The 18,828-nt window shown below is 37.5% G+C and overlaps 1 protein-coding gene across 2 annotated transcripts; it reads right to left on the bottom strand.

Annotated features, from left to right (window-relative positions):
• Nucleotides 1-1,789: 1,789 nt before the first annotated feature.
• gdpd1 (glycerophosphodiester phosphodiesterase domain containing 1) lies at nt 1,790-12,078 on the bottom strand. Of its 2 annotated transcripts, XM_057840001.1 has the most exons (11): nt 11,900-12,078; nt 11,641-11,817; nt 7,415-7,457; nt 7,205-7,340; nt 5,933-5,978; nt 5,609-5,730; nt 5,411-5,500; nt 5,171-5,304; nt 3,184-3,243; nt 3,057-3,108; nt 1,790-2,972 (listed from the first exon to the last, which is right to left on the bottom strand). In XM_057840001.1, exons 2-11 carry the CDS (start codon nt 11,774-11,776, stop codon nt 2,838-2,840), a joined length of 954 nt encoding a protein of 317 aa, XP_057695984.1. In that variant the 5' UTR covers nt 11,777-11,817; nt 11,900-12,078; the 3' UTR covers nt 1,790-2,837. The 2 variants fall into 2 exon arrangements, 1 of the variants encoding a protein (XP_057695984.1); XR_009063558.1 differs by having other exon boundaries at nt 2,927-2,972; nt 3,184-5,090; nt 11,641-12,078.
• Between the last annotated feature and the right edge of the window lie 6,750 nt (nt 12,079-18,828).

Here is an 18,828-nt window from a genome sequence, read left to right on the forward strand (position 1 = left end):
GGTACCTTTTGTGACTCAAAACGACCACATACACAAAACTAATGCTAGCAGTCCGAATTGTAGATACAAGAGTTAGATTGTTGGTAATACAAAATTGTCAATTTTAAATGCGTCAAATAACCTTTTTGAACATATTGTAAATCTGATACATCTTTGTACAGTTTATACTTATGAAAAACCAACGGTGCCTACAACGCGTCATCGAATAAAAGCTGAAAATTTACATATTCAAAACGTCATATATGCTTGAAAGGCTATTCTCAAATTTGAATATTTAATCTTTGGCGAAAGGTGGGTCGTAGAATGATTGGCATGCCAATAGACATATCATATAAGTGATACGGCATAGCAACACAGCGCTCATTGGTAAGAGAAACAACTCATTAGCTACAAGTTCACTGACTCTTGGTTCCATGTTTTACTGTATCATCTAGAAAACAAAATATGATAGTTTGATAGTGTACGAAATACGAAGAATAGTCTTAAAGTGTGAACATTTAAGTGGTTTACTGGACTGTCTCAGAAAATTAGAATACACAATATTCTAATTTTCTGAGACAGTCCTGTACATTAATCCACCATTTAAAGCAGGGGTGTCCAAACTTTTTGCAAAGGGGACCAGATTTGGCGTGGTAAAAATGTGGGGGGCCGACCTTGGCTGACGTCCTTTACATAGAACAATATACAGGACTGTCTCAGAAAATTAGAATATTGTGTATTCTAATTTTCTGAGACAGTCCAGTATTGGTCAAGACAAACTGTGTTTCCAATTGCAGTGACGCATTCTTTGCCATCATTGTACAACATGTTGTCTCCCCCTAGTGGTTAAAGGCCTCAGTGTCTGGGGTGCAGTCACTGACGATCCAAGTTGAATAAAAAATGTTTTGACAGGTGTACAATTATATATGAGCACCAAGGGTGTAGTTTGCATATGGACGGTAGGGACATAACACTAGCAATGTAAGTAAGTAAGTAATGTAAAAAGACGTCAATGTTGTGGAGGTGGGGAACACACCACAAATTTTGCTACTGAAAGTCCAACCTGTATCAGCATTAGCATAACATTAAACTGGGTGAATTTCCTAACCTGCAAAACTTGAGTAGGAAGCTGCTTAAAGAGCTCCTGTATGTTTTCTACTGTTAACGGTAATTAAACTGTGAGAAATGTAGTGAGCCGTGGTTTATCCCTTTCTCCCCAATATTCATTTTTGTTTTATTTATGTGGTTTTTAAGCAGGCCAAAGGAGCTTTCATTTTTGTTGAGTTTGGCTGTGCTTGTGGACAAAAACAGCAGTGTTTTACCTGAAGGAAGGCTCCATTTTTAAATTCATTTTTGTTATTCCGTGGCAAGTTTTTTTCAATTATATTAAATTTCTTTATTTGGACACATTATGCTGAGTGGTCTTAAGACAAATATTTTTTGCATTCGTGGATAGTTGAGATTGTTTGAAGTTTTTATTTATTGTGTATTTTAATATACTTATTTTCAAATATTAAAATATAAATTTTATAATTAAATCCAGACATTTATTCTGGAAGTTTTAAAACTGTTTCTTTAGTAGTTTTTGAAAACAAAGGTTTGAATCGAACGGTGTATCACCTGTACAAATACCTATGAAAGTTAGGGTTAAGTTAAAGTATAAGTCAATACAGATGTAGTTTGTATTGATCATTTAGCCTGTTAATTAGGTTCATATTTGTGAGAAATGTAGCCCTTATCCCCATTCACCCGATGTTTGGTCTGATTAATGTCCCGTCCCCAGCAAAAAGTGTTCATGAAGGTTATGCTGTTATATCGGCCTAACAATGTTGAGACCAAACCTACGCCCTTGATGAGCACAGAAATAAAATATGCTTCCCTCAGAAATGGAATAGACAAATGTGTATGTTTTATTCGACAAGATTGGTAAGATACAACAAATATTTTCTCACGCGTATAAATTAAACATGAAATGTGTGATTTCTTTGTAACACTGAGGTCAAATCACCCAAACAACGAAAACTAAAAAAGTGCATGCAAAAATCACAAATACAAAATTAAGCAAGTTTCAGTATTTTAAGATCTGCAACACTAGATAAGACTCTTTTGGGAGAGATTTACTAAATAAACAATAAATTCATCTTCCGTGCCGCTTATCGTCACGAGTGTCGCGGGAGTGATGGGAGCCTATCCTAGCTAATGAGACAACCTTCACTAACTATGGGCATTAGGCTGGGTAGACCCTGAATTGGTTGCCAACCAATTACAGACGAATAAATATAAAAGCTACATTCACTGGCAGCATTAAACAGCAAATGGCAAGAATTCCTCTGATACTACATTCAATAATGCCCCCCAAATACCTCGTCACACATCTGAATTTGAAAATATTAGTGGTTTGATAATCATGTTGATTACCCCTTTTTCAAATGATAAAAACAAACAAGAATATTAACCTCTTTGGACATCAGTGCAACTCATTGAAAGAAACATTGAAATTTCACTCAACTACCCAGTGTTTTGTCTCACATACTGACAGATGCCCACTATTATAAACATTTTGATTGAACTCAAAACTACAATCAGTGGACACATATGGAGACAGAGTTTACAAATGAACCCAATACAAAGCATTCACCATGATAAAAAATGTGAGGTAAATTGTGATTGGCAACGACATCAACATTGGACAAGTAGTGCAGGAGTACTGCAAACCACAAGTACTTTCAAGTAAAATGATCAAGCTTCTTTTGTTACGATAATCAAGAATGGATGTATGAATTAAACAAAGAATCTCCAATGATTTTTTGGGAGGCGAGTTCAATGTTATTGGTGGAATTTAGGCATCTCTTTGCAAGTCAGCGAGGATTAGAAAGGCCATTCTGATCCAAGTAGTCTTTAAGCCTGGTGGGAAAATCTGTCATAACTCCTGTAGCTCCCAAGTCAAACGCCCTCTGGAAGTCTTCTTCGTCATTTAGCACCCAAATGTACACCTGAAACCAAATACAAAAATAGTATGAAAGAAAAGTGGACAAAATGACAGAGTGGAAGAATCGAACAATTTAGTTAGTTCTCACCTGTATTCCCCTGGCAGTGAGATGCTGAAATAGAGCTTTCCTCATCAACAAACTGCAAAGAAAAAAATTAATGCTAATTAGTAAGGCTAACAGGTAGCATTACATTGACTGGTACCGGGTGACTCACCTGTCTGCAAGCCAGGTGAGGAGGCGCTGACTTTTGGTTATTCGGTCTGGATCATAGAGTCTGTGAATTAATTTTTAAGTATTAACTCATTGGCTGCCATCGACGGCAATAGACGTCCAATCCAATTTGACTGGCTACCAGTCAAATTGGATAGGACGTCTATCGCCGTCATTGGCAGTGAAGCATGATCACTCATTGCCAGCCTTCCTAGTTGAAGTGGATTTGAAGTCTTTAACTGTCAATAGCATTTAATAAATCAAACCCTTCAGACCCTTATTTTTTTTTGCTGGACAAAAAAAAAAATCTGCACTGATTTCCACACTACTCAAAAACCAGAACAAAGTGCAATTTTTTGGTCGGGGAAATTTCATGTATCTATTGGTTATTTTTTTATGTTAATGTGTTTTTGATGAAAAATGAGCACTTTACGTTATACTTTTTAAAGTTGCACTTGTTCAGCCATTTTCAAAGAGCCAACAAGCAAAGAGGACGTGCCAAACCTCATTCATGATTTGATTTCGATGGGTTAAGTTTCATCCAATCATCTCCCAGAAGTGGCAATACCAACTAAATTCTGTGTATTTATTGGTTTAGAGACGCGAAAGCGTCATGTCCTTCAGCAGCATGCTTAGATCTGAAGGGGTTATGGGCTACAAGCAGCTATATAATACAGAAGTATAAGGATTAGAGATGTCCCTGATCCGATCACATGATCGGAAATCAATCCAATCACATCATTTTTACAAGATAGGATAGTTTTTTTTTTTTTTTTAAGGCTACAGAGCAACAAAATATGCCGTAAAAGGATGTCGTCCAAAGAAAAAAATGAATGTTTTGTAATAAATCAATACATTGCCAAAGTATCGGATTGGTACTCAATATCGGCAGATCCTATAAATCAGGTGACTTGGAAATATGTACTCGGGACAACCTTTATTTAAACGCAAGTTAACCAGCGGCAGATTTTATTACAGCTTCACAATTGGCATGTGAAATTTGTGCAAAAATGAATTGACATTACACTATATAAAAGTAAAAAACAAACTTGCTTATCTTATGGATTTAAGCACCTTCACTCATGGTAACTGTACAAAACATTCTACTGTAACTTATGGTCTCAAGCTTTGGGAAATGTTGTTTGTCGTTGAAATTTTGGCTTGTCTTGACCCAAAAGACAAGAATACGCAGAGGTTGTTTTCCTTTGTAGAATGTCAGGGTTGCTACATACAAAGGGAGACACAGCTGTGTCCGTTATCGCTCTGTGAAGCGAGATCGAGTAGAGGACGAGAGTCCGGGAACTCCGGTCTTCTCTGCTAAGACCGCTACTCGTTAAAATTAAAGGTGGAATGGATTAAGTTAACTTCCACTTCAGTCACTGTTATAGTCAGAGTGAATTCTTCCATGAAGCACATGTCCACAATCAACATGAGAATCAGCTAAGGAATTGGAAAAATAACCTGCTCTTTGACCTGATGTGATCCAATGAGAATTTGTTGACTGATGCTATCCGTTTCTGCGGTGTGCTTTTACTTATAATGTATCTGGAAAGTGTTCACAGTACTTCACTATTTATAAATTTAATGGTATTCTCATTGCAAAATGGAAAAACCTTTTCCCCTAAACATTCTATGTATCATATTCCATTAAGGAAACAAGAATAAAGTTTTGTCTTTGTTTGTTTGTTATTGTCAAAATATAGCATTCTGACTGATTCTACAAACCAGAATGTGTGTTCAATGGGTATCTATAGTAATCAGCAAGAGAACATCAATTGGTTTCATTAAAAGGCCACCATTTGTCTCATACAACTCATGTGGACTCTCAAACAGGGTTGATCTAATAATCCAAAATGGTGCACCGCTGCCATCTGCTGGTAGTTGTGCACAGCAAAAATAGTTTCATATTCACTGCGGGACACCATCAGAAAAATTATTTCATTTTGGAATGAGGCAGTACATTAAAAAAATATTGGAGAAAGTGCACTTACTTGTTCACAATATTGGGCATTGGGATCTCCAAGAATTGTTCCTTTAAGGGCACAAAAGGCAGCAGGCCAGTATAAAAGAGGCCCAACAACTGCAACACTCTGGGAAAGCTAAACAACACAGGAATGCGAGGGTTCTGCAAAACACAAATCTTAGATGTTCAGGCATTTCTCGACCCTGTGAGTGATTTCTTTCAAATTAACACATAGAATTGGATCGAAAGGAGCTAAGGAAACATATACCTCTTTGTAACATTTCCTAACGATCTGGTTGCTAGCGTTGCCCCATACTGTTATGTGCTCTCTGTCATATTTTACAACCAGCTCAGATACCTGCCACACAAATTTCCAAGATAAATGTACTGTGCATATGACATGGATTTGTCACAGGCAGTTCATTCATACTAATATGTTTTTCAGAGCGGCACAGCTCACAGGCACCTTCTTGATTAGCGTGTCGTCATTGACCTTAATGTCAATGTTGACAGGAGTGTCAGGAAATGCTTCGAAAACATCCTTGAGCAGAGGAATGCGTTTGTCCTCTCCTCCCTCGCAAAAACACTCTGCGTGCACAAGGACAAGTTGATAACAGGGTCAGCTTTAGTTTAGGTGACGATGAGTTTGCTTCTAACAATATAGAAATGATTGTAATTATGTAATAGAACCTGGGTGAGAGGTTTATCGTTTTATAGTGTTGGCAGTCTGATTAATTGCTCCGAATGATTAGCGAGCACACGTGGGAGTGCACCGCCCATGGACACTCACCCCTTTGAAAGGTTACAGCCAGTTTGCAGAGGTACGGTGGCAACTCCTGCACAGAGCAAACAAAAGACGGTGGAAACAAGAGGTCAAATATGGAGGTAAAGTGACTGACTGAATCACAGCCAATATTGAGTAAGCAAGGATGGGGTTATATATCAATAATAACCATAACATACTGAGTGTTTCCAATACTGTATTATGGTTACCTTATCTGACTACAGTATATTGAGGCATTTAAAGGGTTACTTAAACTACTGCCTACACACTTGATAAATATTTAATGATGTATGGAGTTTGAACCTTGAACAAATTCTTTATTTTCTATGTGGAAGCTACTTTTTAAATCAGACACCAAGATGAAAATAATAATGAATGTCCTATTAATAGATTGCTAAATCCGATTGAAGGTCACCATGTGATATAATCAGATGGTTGAATGACATGTTCAGTCTGCGCAAATGTAAACCAAACCACCAAAATACAGAACTGGACATCCAACAACTTGCTACCCTGAGCAGTGTTTATGTAAACTTGAGATATTGAAGCCCCAAGTGCATGTATTAGGTCTGTACACCACAGCATGTCCGTAGCCTCCTGATTGCTCCTATTATTCAATAAACAAGCTAGCTGAAATTATTATATAGTAGTGTTGCAACGATTAATCGATTAACTCCAGTATTCGATTAGAAAAAAAGATTTGAATTAAATTTTGCTGCTTCGAGTATTCGTTGAATTAAAGCAGCGATGTAATGGCTTGTTTTGAAAGTGTTTGCATTTAATTTTATTTATTTGGGTGGATAAACTGCCCTCTAGTCTGCCCCATTTCACGTGGCTGAATCCAGCTCCTCCCTGTTAAGACCAACATAAGGTTTTGTTTGGGCTAATGTTTTTTTTAATGCATTCGTGAAGTAGTTTTTAGGTGTATTTAGACGTTTTTTTGTGGGAATGTGTCTGAACCATTTGTTAAGAGCATTGTTGGAAAAAAAAAAGAAACAACTTTAGCGTTTTATAGCATGTAGGCTAGCGGACTTTTGCTATGTAAGTTAGGCAATTGTTCTTTTGTTGTACATACACCCTCATTTTTTTTTTACACCGTTTTGAGGCTCAGCTCAGGTATTTTAATTTTTTATGTACCTTATCCAATTACTCGATTATTCGAACTAACTAGTTCATCGATTAATCGACTACTAAAATAATCGATACCTGCAGCCCTTCTAAATAGTATAGTATTTTAATTCTGTTGAACAAATCAGCATGTTCCAAGCAATTACTTACTGCATATGCCATATCAGAGATGTAGGCGTTAATGCCAGTTGCTCGCTGCAGATGAGGGTCATGTGACACCACAACCTGCTCATCCTTCGTCAAGTGGCAGTCGAGCTCTAACATGTCCGTACCAAGAGCCACAGCGCTGCGTGGAACAACACGGGCAAATGTTGAGCTGGCAAGCTTTCACCTGGCGATCTGGTTCAAAGTTCAACTTACTGTTTGAAAGCTGCCATTGTATTCTCCAGGTTCTCTGCTGCTCCTGCAATGCAGACAAGACCCACAGTATAGTTGTTTATGTTATTTTGTCCCATAGAGCAGCATAGGATGTCCAAAATATTAGGAACACCTCTCAGAATTATGGAGATGTACGGCACACTAAGGCAGTGTTTTTCAACTGGTGTGCCGCGGCACACTAGTGTGCCGTGAGAGATCATCAGGTGTGCTGCGAGAAATTATCCAATATTGCTTTTTTTTAAATTTATTTTTATTTTTTTTAATCGTCAGGTGGAGTTGCAGTAGGAAGGAAGGAGTAGGTAGAAGGTTTTGGTCATGTGCAGATGAGCAAGGTATTGCTCGTTTCACGTTCAAGAACTGCTCGGATTTCTAGTCATCAGCCACCTTGCTGTCCGAGACAGTGTGGACCCCAGCAAGTCTACTGTACATTATTTGATTAGACTCGTCAAGTGTCGATATACACAAGTGTCCTTTCCATTTTATCCATAAGGGACGAACGTAAACCCTCTTGTTTTATTCCAACAAATTGTCGAGGACATCAAGGTGGCTGATGGCTAGAAATCCAAGCGGTTCATGAACGCGAAACGAGAAGCTATTCAACATCGCCATGGTGCCGAACAAGCTTAAACGTCATTCCCAAACGAAACACCCGTCACTTCAAAACAAGTCGATGGACTATTTTGTTCGCCTTCGTGACAACACAGATTAACAGGCTAATTTTTTTTAGAAGAACTACAAAGGTAAATGAGAAAGCCCTCAAGCCAGTTACGTTATTGCTGAACTTGTTGCTAAATGCAAAAAGTCCCACACTATCGCAGAAACATTAATACTACCTGCCTGCAAAAACATTGCCAGCGAGATGCTCGGCCCTGATGCAGTTAAAGTCATCGCTAAAGTCCCCCTGTCTGATAATACTGAGCTTTTCAAGCCTAACTGCTTGCTAATAAAGACAGAGAGACTGAGAGCTGTTGAAGAAGAGCTTTGTGTGTGTGTTTCTTCAATTCCTGCCGGGGTATCGGCTTTGTGTTCATGTAAACAGGCTCAAGTTTCACGCTGAATAAGTATAAATATTGAGTTTTTATAATTAAATATTCTGTTGAGAAAGTCATTTTGGAACATTTTTGGTTTGTGGTGTGTCGCAAGATTTTTTCCAATGTAAAAGAGTGCCGTGACTCCGAAAAGGTTGAAAAACACTGCACTAAGTAAGGGCAATCCGGTCCAAAAACAAACAAAAAAAATATTTAATTTTTTTTTTTTCAACTTGGTTTTTATATTGTTGTTTTTTTATAACGTATTTTTTTTAAACAATGGTGTATACCATTGTGTATTAGCATTAAGCTTGCTGGCATTATAGAAATGAAATCTAATTCGGTATTTTAGTGCACAATATATGTAATATTCTTTGTTATGTATGTTTAGATTTACAGTTTACCTCACCCAGAGTGTAAACCACCTGAATAACATAATATATACCATAATAATAAACTAGATTACCGGTAGTTATTTTGCGTCGATTAAATATGACATGGCTGATGCGGCAACTTGAATGCATGTATTTATATATAAATATATACAAATATACTGTATATATTTACAGTATATATATATGTAAATATATATATATTCTATGGTCACTTAACAATTGTCTCCTTTTAGTAAGCATAATAAGTGCTCACTCTTAACACACTTTTATTTACAGACCACTCTCGCATGTCATAAATTCACCAATTAGGTAAAGTCAGGGTTGCCATTCGGAATCCATACCTACAAGTCTTTTCGATTGTAAATGGCATGACCTGCGTGGGTGTTGTTAACAAACACAAAAGACATTGAGCCTGACTTGATCTACCTACTAAATGGAAAATAGCAATATCAAAGTATTATTCAATATATAACTGAGCCGAATCATAGGGTTCAAAGAGCCACAGATTGCTGACACCTGCTCTAGAATTAAAAGCATGTCTGGATAAACACCATTAACCGAACAATGGAAAAAAAAAAAAAAAGTAAGCGTATTTAGTTACAGTATTAAGCACATTTTTCAGCTATCTGTACATTTTCTGCTGACAACTACATTTGCCATTCGATATCTTTGTACTTTCCACTTTGTCAAAATATGCTTGTTTTTCAGGTTCAAAGGATGACAACACAAACTTAAAAACAAAAAATATTGAGCAAGAAACAGATTTGGATTGACTGGGATTTTTTTGTATTTATCAGGCAGAAAAAAAAACACTGAGTGCTGCAATAATGAAGATATTTGCTATTCATTTAAATGTGTTTGATGTTTTCAGCTTCTGGAATGATATGTGGCCTGTGCATTGTTTCATGTGCCAACCTAACAACCACAAACATCTCATGTTGAAAACAGTTCCATAAGAAAAACAGAACAAACTAGGGATGTCCCCGATCTGACCACGTGATCACAAATTTTGCAGAGGATCAGAATCGAGTGAAAAGGATCGGGTTTTCAATGTTTTTTTTGTTTTTTTTTCAAGGGCTTAAAAGTAACAAAATAATCCAGAAATACAATGACATTGCCAAAAGAAACAAAAATATATAGGTTTTTATACTCCGCAACACTCCGGAAAAAGTGGAAGAGGAAATACTGCAAATAGTACAGTACTGTAACATGTATGGAAATGAAAAAATGAAGACTTTAGGGGGCTGATCAGGACTCTCAAAATCAGGTGATTTGATCTCGTGTGCAAAAATATGCTATCGGGACATCCCAATAACAAACTATGAAACTAATAATAGAGGGAAAAAAGTTATTTGTTATCAAAATAGTTATTGTATATAATTGTCTGTAAAAAAAAAAAAAAAAAAAAAAAAAAAAGTCGACCTCTGTACATTGTATAGTGGACTGCCGAGGCACACATTTGTATTTAAAGGGTAGATTGTGTCAGTCAGGCCTAGATGGGACAAGCCAAAGCCACTTGTCTAACAACAACCATTAATTACGATTTTATTTTTCTAAAATGCTTTTTTTTATTCATTCACATAGAGCAGCATTATGTTTTGCATTACATGACAATATTTTGCGGCCCCCATATGAGATCTATTATGATATTAGTGTTGCCCGCATGCATTTTGTAGCTGCTACTACAACAACACAACCAAAGTTCCGGGAAAGGATGTTCTTCGGTGGGTTTCTCATCAAGGAAGTGATAAGAACAAACATATAATTTTAGGTGGAGCCTTTAAGTTTAGAGAAGCGATCCACATTCTTGAAATATTGTCTGCTGGTTTCAGATGTAAGGCGTATGATGGGGTAAATCCACAGTAGCGCTTTGTAGCTGGTTGGTGATAAAAACATTCCCCTTCAAACCATATATTTAAGCGCTTCCAGGAGTACGCACTGCGACGCACGGAAAGCACAGAAAGTCCCGGAACCTCGTTTTACGTTGTGCTAAATACATTTTTGGAGAATCAGTGGGTTCCTTTGATTTGATTTTGACTTCGTCAACACACTGCTAACTTCACCCGCAACTCATGATGTTTTGTCTGAGCCGCACGTTCGGAGCAGAATTTTTCCAGGATTGATTGAAAAAATATATTATTTAAATGGTAATAAGCAAAATAAAAATAAAAAAATAACAAAAAAGTTTATTGAAAAAACAAAAAGCCAAGATTGGTAAAAAATAGATTTAAAACATTAAATTAAAAAAAATAATTAATTAAAAAATATATTTTAATTTTTTAAAATTAATTATTAATATTAATAACTTGAAAAACAAAAAAGACCAATTCAAATAAGTGTGGCCCATGTGTATTTTCCTCCGGGATTTTAATTTTTTTTTTAAATTTCTTTTGTTTTGTAAATATTGGATAAAATATGTGATATTTTAACTCTTCCGCTGCCGTTGACGGCATCCAAAGAGTTGATTAGAAGCGATCATTTGATCCCCGTTAAAATGGATTGGAAGTCGACTGCCGTCAGTAGGTGTTTTCAATATCATTTTGCCGTTTTTTTTTGTTTTGTTTTGTTTTACCAACTATCACAATACATAACATGTGACCTGGACTTGGAGTGAATGAGTTAAACTAATGATAACTTTTGAATAGCTGTCCACTGTAGTGCCCTGTCTCTGGTAGGGTAAAAATGGTAAATGAATACTTTTGCCATATATATTTTTACCTCTTTGGTATTAAAGAGAATTTGAATATTACTAGCGTGCGGAGAGAGTTGATCACAGCTAACCTACCTCCACGATGGGAAATGTGCTTGCTGTGGAACCTTTCCCTCTTCTTCCGGTGCAGGAGAGTTGGACATTTGAGCAGCAGCGCGGAGGTGAGGACGTAGCCCGTCAACGTTGATAGGACGTAAACGGCACCATACATTTTTCCCCACAGTATGCAGGACACGACCTGTTACGAATAACCTAGCGCCATTTTTTCAATAGCATATCTGATAAACATATCTCTTGCGTAGCTGGATTTGGCTTGGTCGAGGCTGACGCTTACCCCTTTCTTCGCAGTATCCCCTCTTAGCTTTACACTAACTGTTTTACTGTCCGTTCTTGATGCTAAATGTCCACGTGCATGTATTGTGTATATGTTGTTTTGTTGAGTCCGTTATCCGATCAGCTGTGTATGACAAGCCATCGGCTTCTGTTGTGTGTATGTGTAATGTGAATTATCTTCTTCGTGTACTGCGTCACAAGCAAGTCGTTGCCGGTGCGATGCAAGCCACCATAAGGACGTACTACCGCCATCTACTGGATGGATGAGGTGTGCTGATCTGTTCCTTTGTTGTCTTTGAATAACTTTATCCACTACTGTTACAGTAATAATAAAACACATCAATAACAGTACACAAAAAACCCTCTACAATGTGTACATTAGTACTTTTTCTGAAGGCCCTTGGATAACATGTCAACACAGACAGAGATTACCAACTACTGATTTTCTTCAATGGAATAGAAAATCAAATTTACTTAAAAGAGTGGAAATCAAAAGGAATTTGGGCAGTTGCTCATATTCCTGACAAAAATAGGAATATACTGCAATATGATGAGTTTTGCACTAAATTTAATTTAAAATGTTCCATTACAACCCCTAGCAAAAAGTATGGAATCACCAGTCTCGGACGAGCACTTATCATGTAGAACAAACTCAGATAAAAAGCTTGAAAAAATAATAAATTAGATCAAAAGTGCAACTCTTTAGCATTTAGAAAGACTACAAGAAATGAATAAAAAACATTGTGGTAGTCAGTAAATGTTAATTTTATAGAGCAAGTGCAATATATAGGGAATCACTCCATTCTGAGGAAAAATATGGAAGCATGAGAAACAAACAAGCTCTGTGGCTCTTTTCTGGCTTCAATCAATTGTTTAAGTTGACATAACTCAAACAATGTGTGTGTGCGCTCCCGCGGCCGGCGGTTACAATTTATGACAGGGGGTAACTAAATTGGCAAGACACCGCTGGTGGCTCTGTTGTACAATTAGCGTCTTTAGTGGTGCTTGGTTCTTGCTCAGTCGTTGTTGTTGCTTTTGAAAGCTTAGGTTTGAAAAAATTACGTACTGTATATCCATCTTGCCTCTACAGTCCTCAGGTGCTTTTGGCTAAGCAAAGCAAATGACTATCTTTGGTGCTAGTCACATGATCTGTTCGAAAAATAATTTTGGCCCATTGTAAAAATATCTATTTTTGTTCATTTCATTCATTTTTGTTGTTAGTTTTATTGCTTTACAACTTTTATTGACATTTTACCGGAAAACTCTTAATTTTAAAATCATATATAGGAAAGTCCATTACATGCAATGACACTTTTCAGCCACCGGGGGGGGGGGGGGGGGGCTGGCCTCCTCAGCCCCCCCTTAAACTCCGTGTATGATCCTAGTAGCCATTGTGAGGTCACGAAGGACGGACGTAATGTGAACATTTTTAATAAATTGCTGAGTGAGGAGCAACCTAAGGAGAGGGAGGCGAGGTAGCGAGCGACAGCCGTTAGGATTGTGCGAGCAACTTTGAAACGCGCTGAATGAATCGAAAACACAATTAGCATAAGCTAATGCATTATTTCATCAACCCGATGAAGAGGATAGGATCGTTTTTTTCTTCGGAGCTAGGTAGTGTAGAAGTGACAGCAGTGCGCAAACGGCGGAAGAGTGGGCTTTGTGACTTAGCCCTAGTCGTGTTCAAGGGGAAACCGAGTGGCATGCCTGAAAAAATTGAACTGAACTAGACTTATTGTTCATATTTTCAAAATATGTTTTTCAATGTTGTATTTAATATTTTTTTCCACTAACAATTTTTGAAATTTGTATATAGATGTGTGTGGTTATGGTGTCCTGAAAAAATGGACCCAACCAGGCCATAACATTTTTTTTTCTTTGAAATATTAAGGCAACATCAAAGGAATGCAAATTCGGACAAAAAGGCCCAGGAAGAAAAAAGCCTTCAATTTGGTGTCATTTTTTGAGAGAGTATTACTTTGTGAAGCCCCGTGATCGTGGTTGAGTGTGTGTATGGGGGAGTGTATGTGCGTGTGAATGCAAACATATGGTGAACAATTAGAGTGTGATATACTGTATATGGTTTCTTTCTGCAAAACTGTCAAGAGCCTGTTTTTTATTGTACTGTATATATAACTTGTGTGCCAATAAAATTTTTAAAACTACTGATTTTCCACAGTATTCCACTGATTTTCCACAGTATTCCATATTCTTCACTTTAGAGCAGGGGTTTCTCCATTAATTGCCTTTTTTTTGTTTTTTCTTTTTTGTGCCAAATTGAGATTTCTGCATAATCCTGCTATGAACTCCTAGCACTGCTACATCATCTTCCCTTTTTTACCGCCCCTGTCCTAAATAAATTAAAACCTTTCAAAAACACTCTCTGCCATAGTCCTAAAAAATAGCAATGTGTCTGCGGGAAAAAACAACATTTCTTTCCTCATTTTTCCGAAAAAAATAATTACAACTTAGGCAGTAATGCTATTAAGCTAGCGAGTTTCAGTATGTTATGTTTGTTAATTGACATGAAGGTCATACTACAACAGACATTCCAACATATTATTTGCTATTAATTCCATAAACAGTTCCATCCTCCATTCACTAAATTGCTAATAAAGAGGTCACAGGTGTGCTGGGGCCATTTGCAGCACCTTGTATGAGCATCAATACACCTTCACATTCCACTTACAATTTGGTATATTCAATTAACCATCAAAGCATGTTTTTGGACTATGGCAGGAAACCTGAATAAAAATCGAATGAGGCACTGTAGCGGCCCAAACTTCTCATAGGAAAGCAAGAGCGCCAGTTCAAACTATGACCTCTGAACTGTGAGGCGGATGTTCTGACTAGTCGTCCACCATGCAACCTTCAATAAACAGATGACTCATAAATTTCTATACTTATGCTTATGCTTTTCTATACTGGGGCATCTTAAAAAGGATATTTTTGTATTTCTCTTTTTAGCTGTCACTGCATCATTTGAACAATTCTGTTGTTGATCAGTATCATTGCACTACTATTCCACACTTTAGACCAGGGGTACCCTCTGGTCCTCAAGAGCCCTTATCTAGCTTGTTTTTCATGTCTCCCTCCTTTAACACATCTGAATCAAATGATCAGCTCATCAGCAAGCACCTCTTTTTTTTTAACTATAGTACAATCATGACCACCAGTTACAATATATTTACAATATACTGTACTGTGGATGGCAAAATGTATAAACTTAGAGGTTTATTTTTATGTTTATGTTTTCATGTCATCTACATATATGGTTATGGTTATAGTTTAAACCATAAATGAATGTGCCTGCTCATGTTTTGCAGCTTAACCCACTCAATAATGCAAATGTACTTGTATCTTAATTTGTTGATGAACTCAATTAGGGCTGCAGCTATCGATTATTTTCGTCGTTGATTAATCAATAAACTAGTTAGTTCGAATAATCGAGTAATCGGATAAGGAACATAAAAATTTTAAATACCTGAGCTGACGCTTAAACGGTATAAAAATATAAATAAATGAGGATCTAAGTACAACAAAAGAACAATTGGCTAACTTACATAGCAAAAGTTCGCTAGCTTAAATGCTATAAAATGCTGACATTTTTGTTCGCAATGCTCTTACCAAATGGTTCAAACACATATTCCCACAAAAACGGCTAAATATACTTATAAACAGGGGTGCACATAAGTGGTCTGCATGCGCGCATGCGTACTGGACGTAGACAAACGCGCTGGCCCTCAACGTCTTCCATACGCTTTTGCGTACCGATGGCTGACCACTGTATTTGCGGCGGACACGAGAAAATCGCTTCTCAAATTGTCAAAGAGGCAGGCCCCACTGAGTACCGGTAATTACTTCCGTGTTCCCCCACCCCCGTCAAAAGACAGGCAGACGACAGAGACGTCACCGGAGCTACTGAAAAAAAGGACTTTTTCTGAAAAGTGGCTGCAGGAGGTACCATGGCTAGAAGCAAATGATGCTCGCACGGAAATGTGGTACAAAATTTGCTGTGAGAATTCCAATGTCGCTAATAAGAGCAGCGCGTTTTATGTAGTAGGGTCAAAGAATTTCAGCCATCCAAACTTTGAAAAGCACAAAAAAAACAGAGCATGTGGCACTTAAGCAAACTATCGATGTCAGACAGCACTCCACTCGCCCTGCACAGCGCCATGCACTGACAAACGTGTTTTTGCTCGCATTTCACAAAGCTAAACATGCACGTTCAATGAGCTCTTATGAGGAGGAGGGCATCCCAGTTTTACAAAGGCTTGGAGTTAATGTGGGAGCCGCATAATGCCCTTTATTTTGAATTAGTGCTTTTATGTTTATTTCTTTACTTTTCACTTCAAAGTAATGGCGATTTTGTTGTGCCAGTTGATGTTAATCGAGCATTAATTGTTAATATAATTAATTAAAGGTAATTGGTTCTAAGTAAAGCTTGTCATAATTTTATCGCATCAGGCGGGTCGGCTCTCAAGCTCAATGAGGACCAAGTCACATCTCCAGGTCCTCCTCTGAGAACCTGGGCAAAAAAATTATGTGCACCCCTGCTTATAAACTAAATTATGAATGCATTAAAAAAAACATTAGCTCAGACATATTCACTACTGCCACTAGAGGGCAGTGTATCCACCCAAAAAAAAACTAAATGCGAACACTTTCAAAACAAACCATTACAACGCCACTTTAATTAAACGAATGCTTGAAGGAGCAAAATTTAATTTGAACCTTTTTTCTCATCGAATTACTCAAGTTAAACGATTAATCGTTGCAGCACTAAATACAATACACACGAAAGTACGTTTGTTTGCATTGGGTACACATTTTCTTTTTTTTTTTTTTGGAACTTTGTTTTTATTCAACACACAAAACATTAGAACACTAACCAGGCCTTGACAACGTCATCAGTATTATACAGAATGTATTTATACATCGGGACAAACAAACAAATCAGACCTGGTAAATGAAAAGCAGACACATTTGCACACGACTCATTATTAACATAAATACAGCATGTTTTGGGTTTCTCTTCAAGGAGATAAGTACTCTTCAATAGGCCTCCATCTTTTCTGGAAACTTAAATACCTCATTTGTAGCCTGGCAGTTATAGCTTCCATTTCATACACCTCCCTCAGTTTATGTCTCCGCTGCATCGCTGTTGGGGGCTGTGGACTCCTCCATTTAATAGTCACCGTTTTCCTGGCCACCATTAACAGTATGTGTAGGAGATACTTTTGTTCAATAGTGTAGACCTCTTCAGGTGTTAAATCCAGGATAATCTGTTTTGGGGTAAATTCCAAGACAACGTCCAAGATTCTGTCAGTTACTTCCTTCACACCCCTCCAAAAAGCCTGCAACTTTGGACAGTCCCAAAATATATGAGTATGGTCACCAATCAACCCACAGTCCCTCCAGCACTTGGTTACATTTGGGTCATTTACAAATTTAGAGACGGCCAGGGGAGTCCTAAAGAACCTTGTTTTTGTCTCCCAATCAAACTCTTTCCATGTGTTGCTATTAATCCCTTTATGGCAACCAGTACACATTTCCCCCCATTCCGATTCCTCAATTATAACATTCATCTCAAGCTTCCATCTGTTTTTGATATAAAACGTATTATCTACTGTATCCATCAATAGATTTCTATATAATACTGTATATGAGAGACATGTTTCTCGGTGGGCAATTTGTTTTTGATTATATTGATGAAATATGTTTCCAAATTCGATGGCTCGTTCTTGATAATTTCCCAGTCCTTATGAGTAGTAATATAATGTCGAATTTGAAGATATCTGAACATATCACCTTGTGCAAGAGAGATTTTTCATGGAGGTACGCGAATGGCTGCAGAATGTTGTCATGGAATAAGTGATCAATAATTTTTAGGTTATTGTTCGCCCATCTCCTAAAAGAGATATCAGATACTGAGGGGGGAAAGTCCACATTCCCATCAATCTGTACCGCCCATGAAAGGGCAGCAACCCCTTTAACTCTCTTTTGGACATTTGACCATATTTTTAATGTGTGTTTTACCCACACATTTTTTATCTGCGCTCTATTTTGGGTTTGTTTATTTAAAAACACCAAAACAGGTAAAGGCATATTTGGCAGTGAACTCAGTTCTATGTTCATCCAACCTGATTCTTTGTTATCGGTGATCCTAGCAACAATTGCTGTCAATTGAGCCGCCCAAAAGTAGTATTTCAAGTTTGGAAGTCCAAGTCCACCCTTATCCTTCCCAAGAGTGAGTGGTTTAAGTCTCACTCTCGGTCTTTTGTTCTGCCATATACAGTAAACCTGGATATCAGTTTATCCAACATATTGAAGGCTGAAATTGGAATTCCTACCGGGAGAGACTGAAACAAAAATAATATTCGAGGTAGAAAATTCATTCTAATAGCCTCTATTCTACCAAAAAGGGAAAGTGGGAGCACATCGCATCTCAACAGTTCATTTCTAAACTTGTCAAATAAAATTTCGTAATTTGCTTTATACAATCGTGTAATTTGAGGAGTGTGATACCTAGATATTTAAAGCCCCGTTTTGCTTGTCGAAATGATGCAATCTCTTCAAGCTGACTGGGCCATGTCCCTGATACCATCATTACTTGGGATTTACTTTATATCCAGACACTAGACCATACTCCTCAAGATTTTGTAGAAGTGGCGGAATCGATTGAACAGGATTTTCGATAAATAGAAATATATCATCTGCATACAATGCAATCTTATGCTGGTGACCACCCTCGTCCCTTATTCCTTGTATTAAACCATTATTTCTTATCAATTCCACCAAGGGCTCTATACTAAGTGCAAATAAAACAGGACACAAGGCATCCCCTTGCCTCGCTCGCCTACCAACACTGAAAAAATCAGAGCATTGACCATTAACTCTGACTCTTCACCGCGGTTTCATGTAAAAGAC

Source organism: Corythoichthys intestinalis, chromosome 6 (assembly GCF_030265065.1).
Source record: "Corythoichthys intestinalis isolate RoL2023-P3 chromosome 6, ASM3026506v1, whole genome shotgun sequence".
NCBI lineage: Eukaryota > Metazoa > Chordata > Actinopteri > Syngnathiformes > Syngnathidae > Corythoichthys > Corythoichthys intestinalis.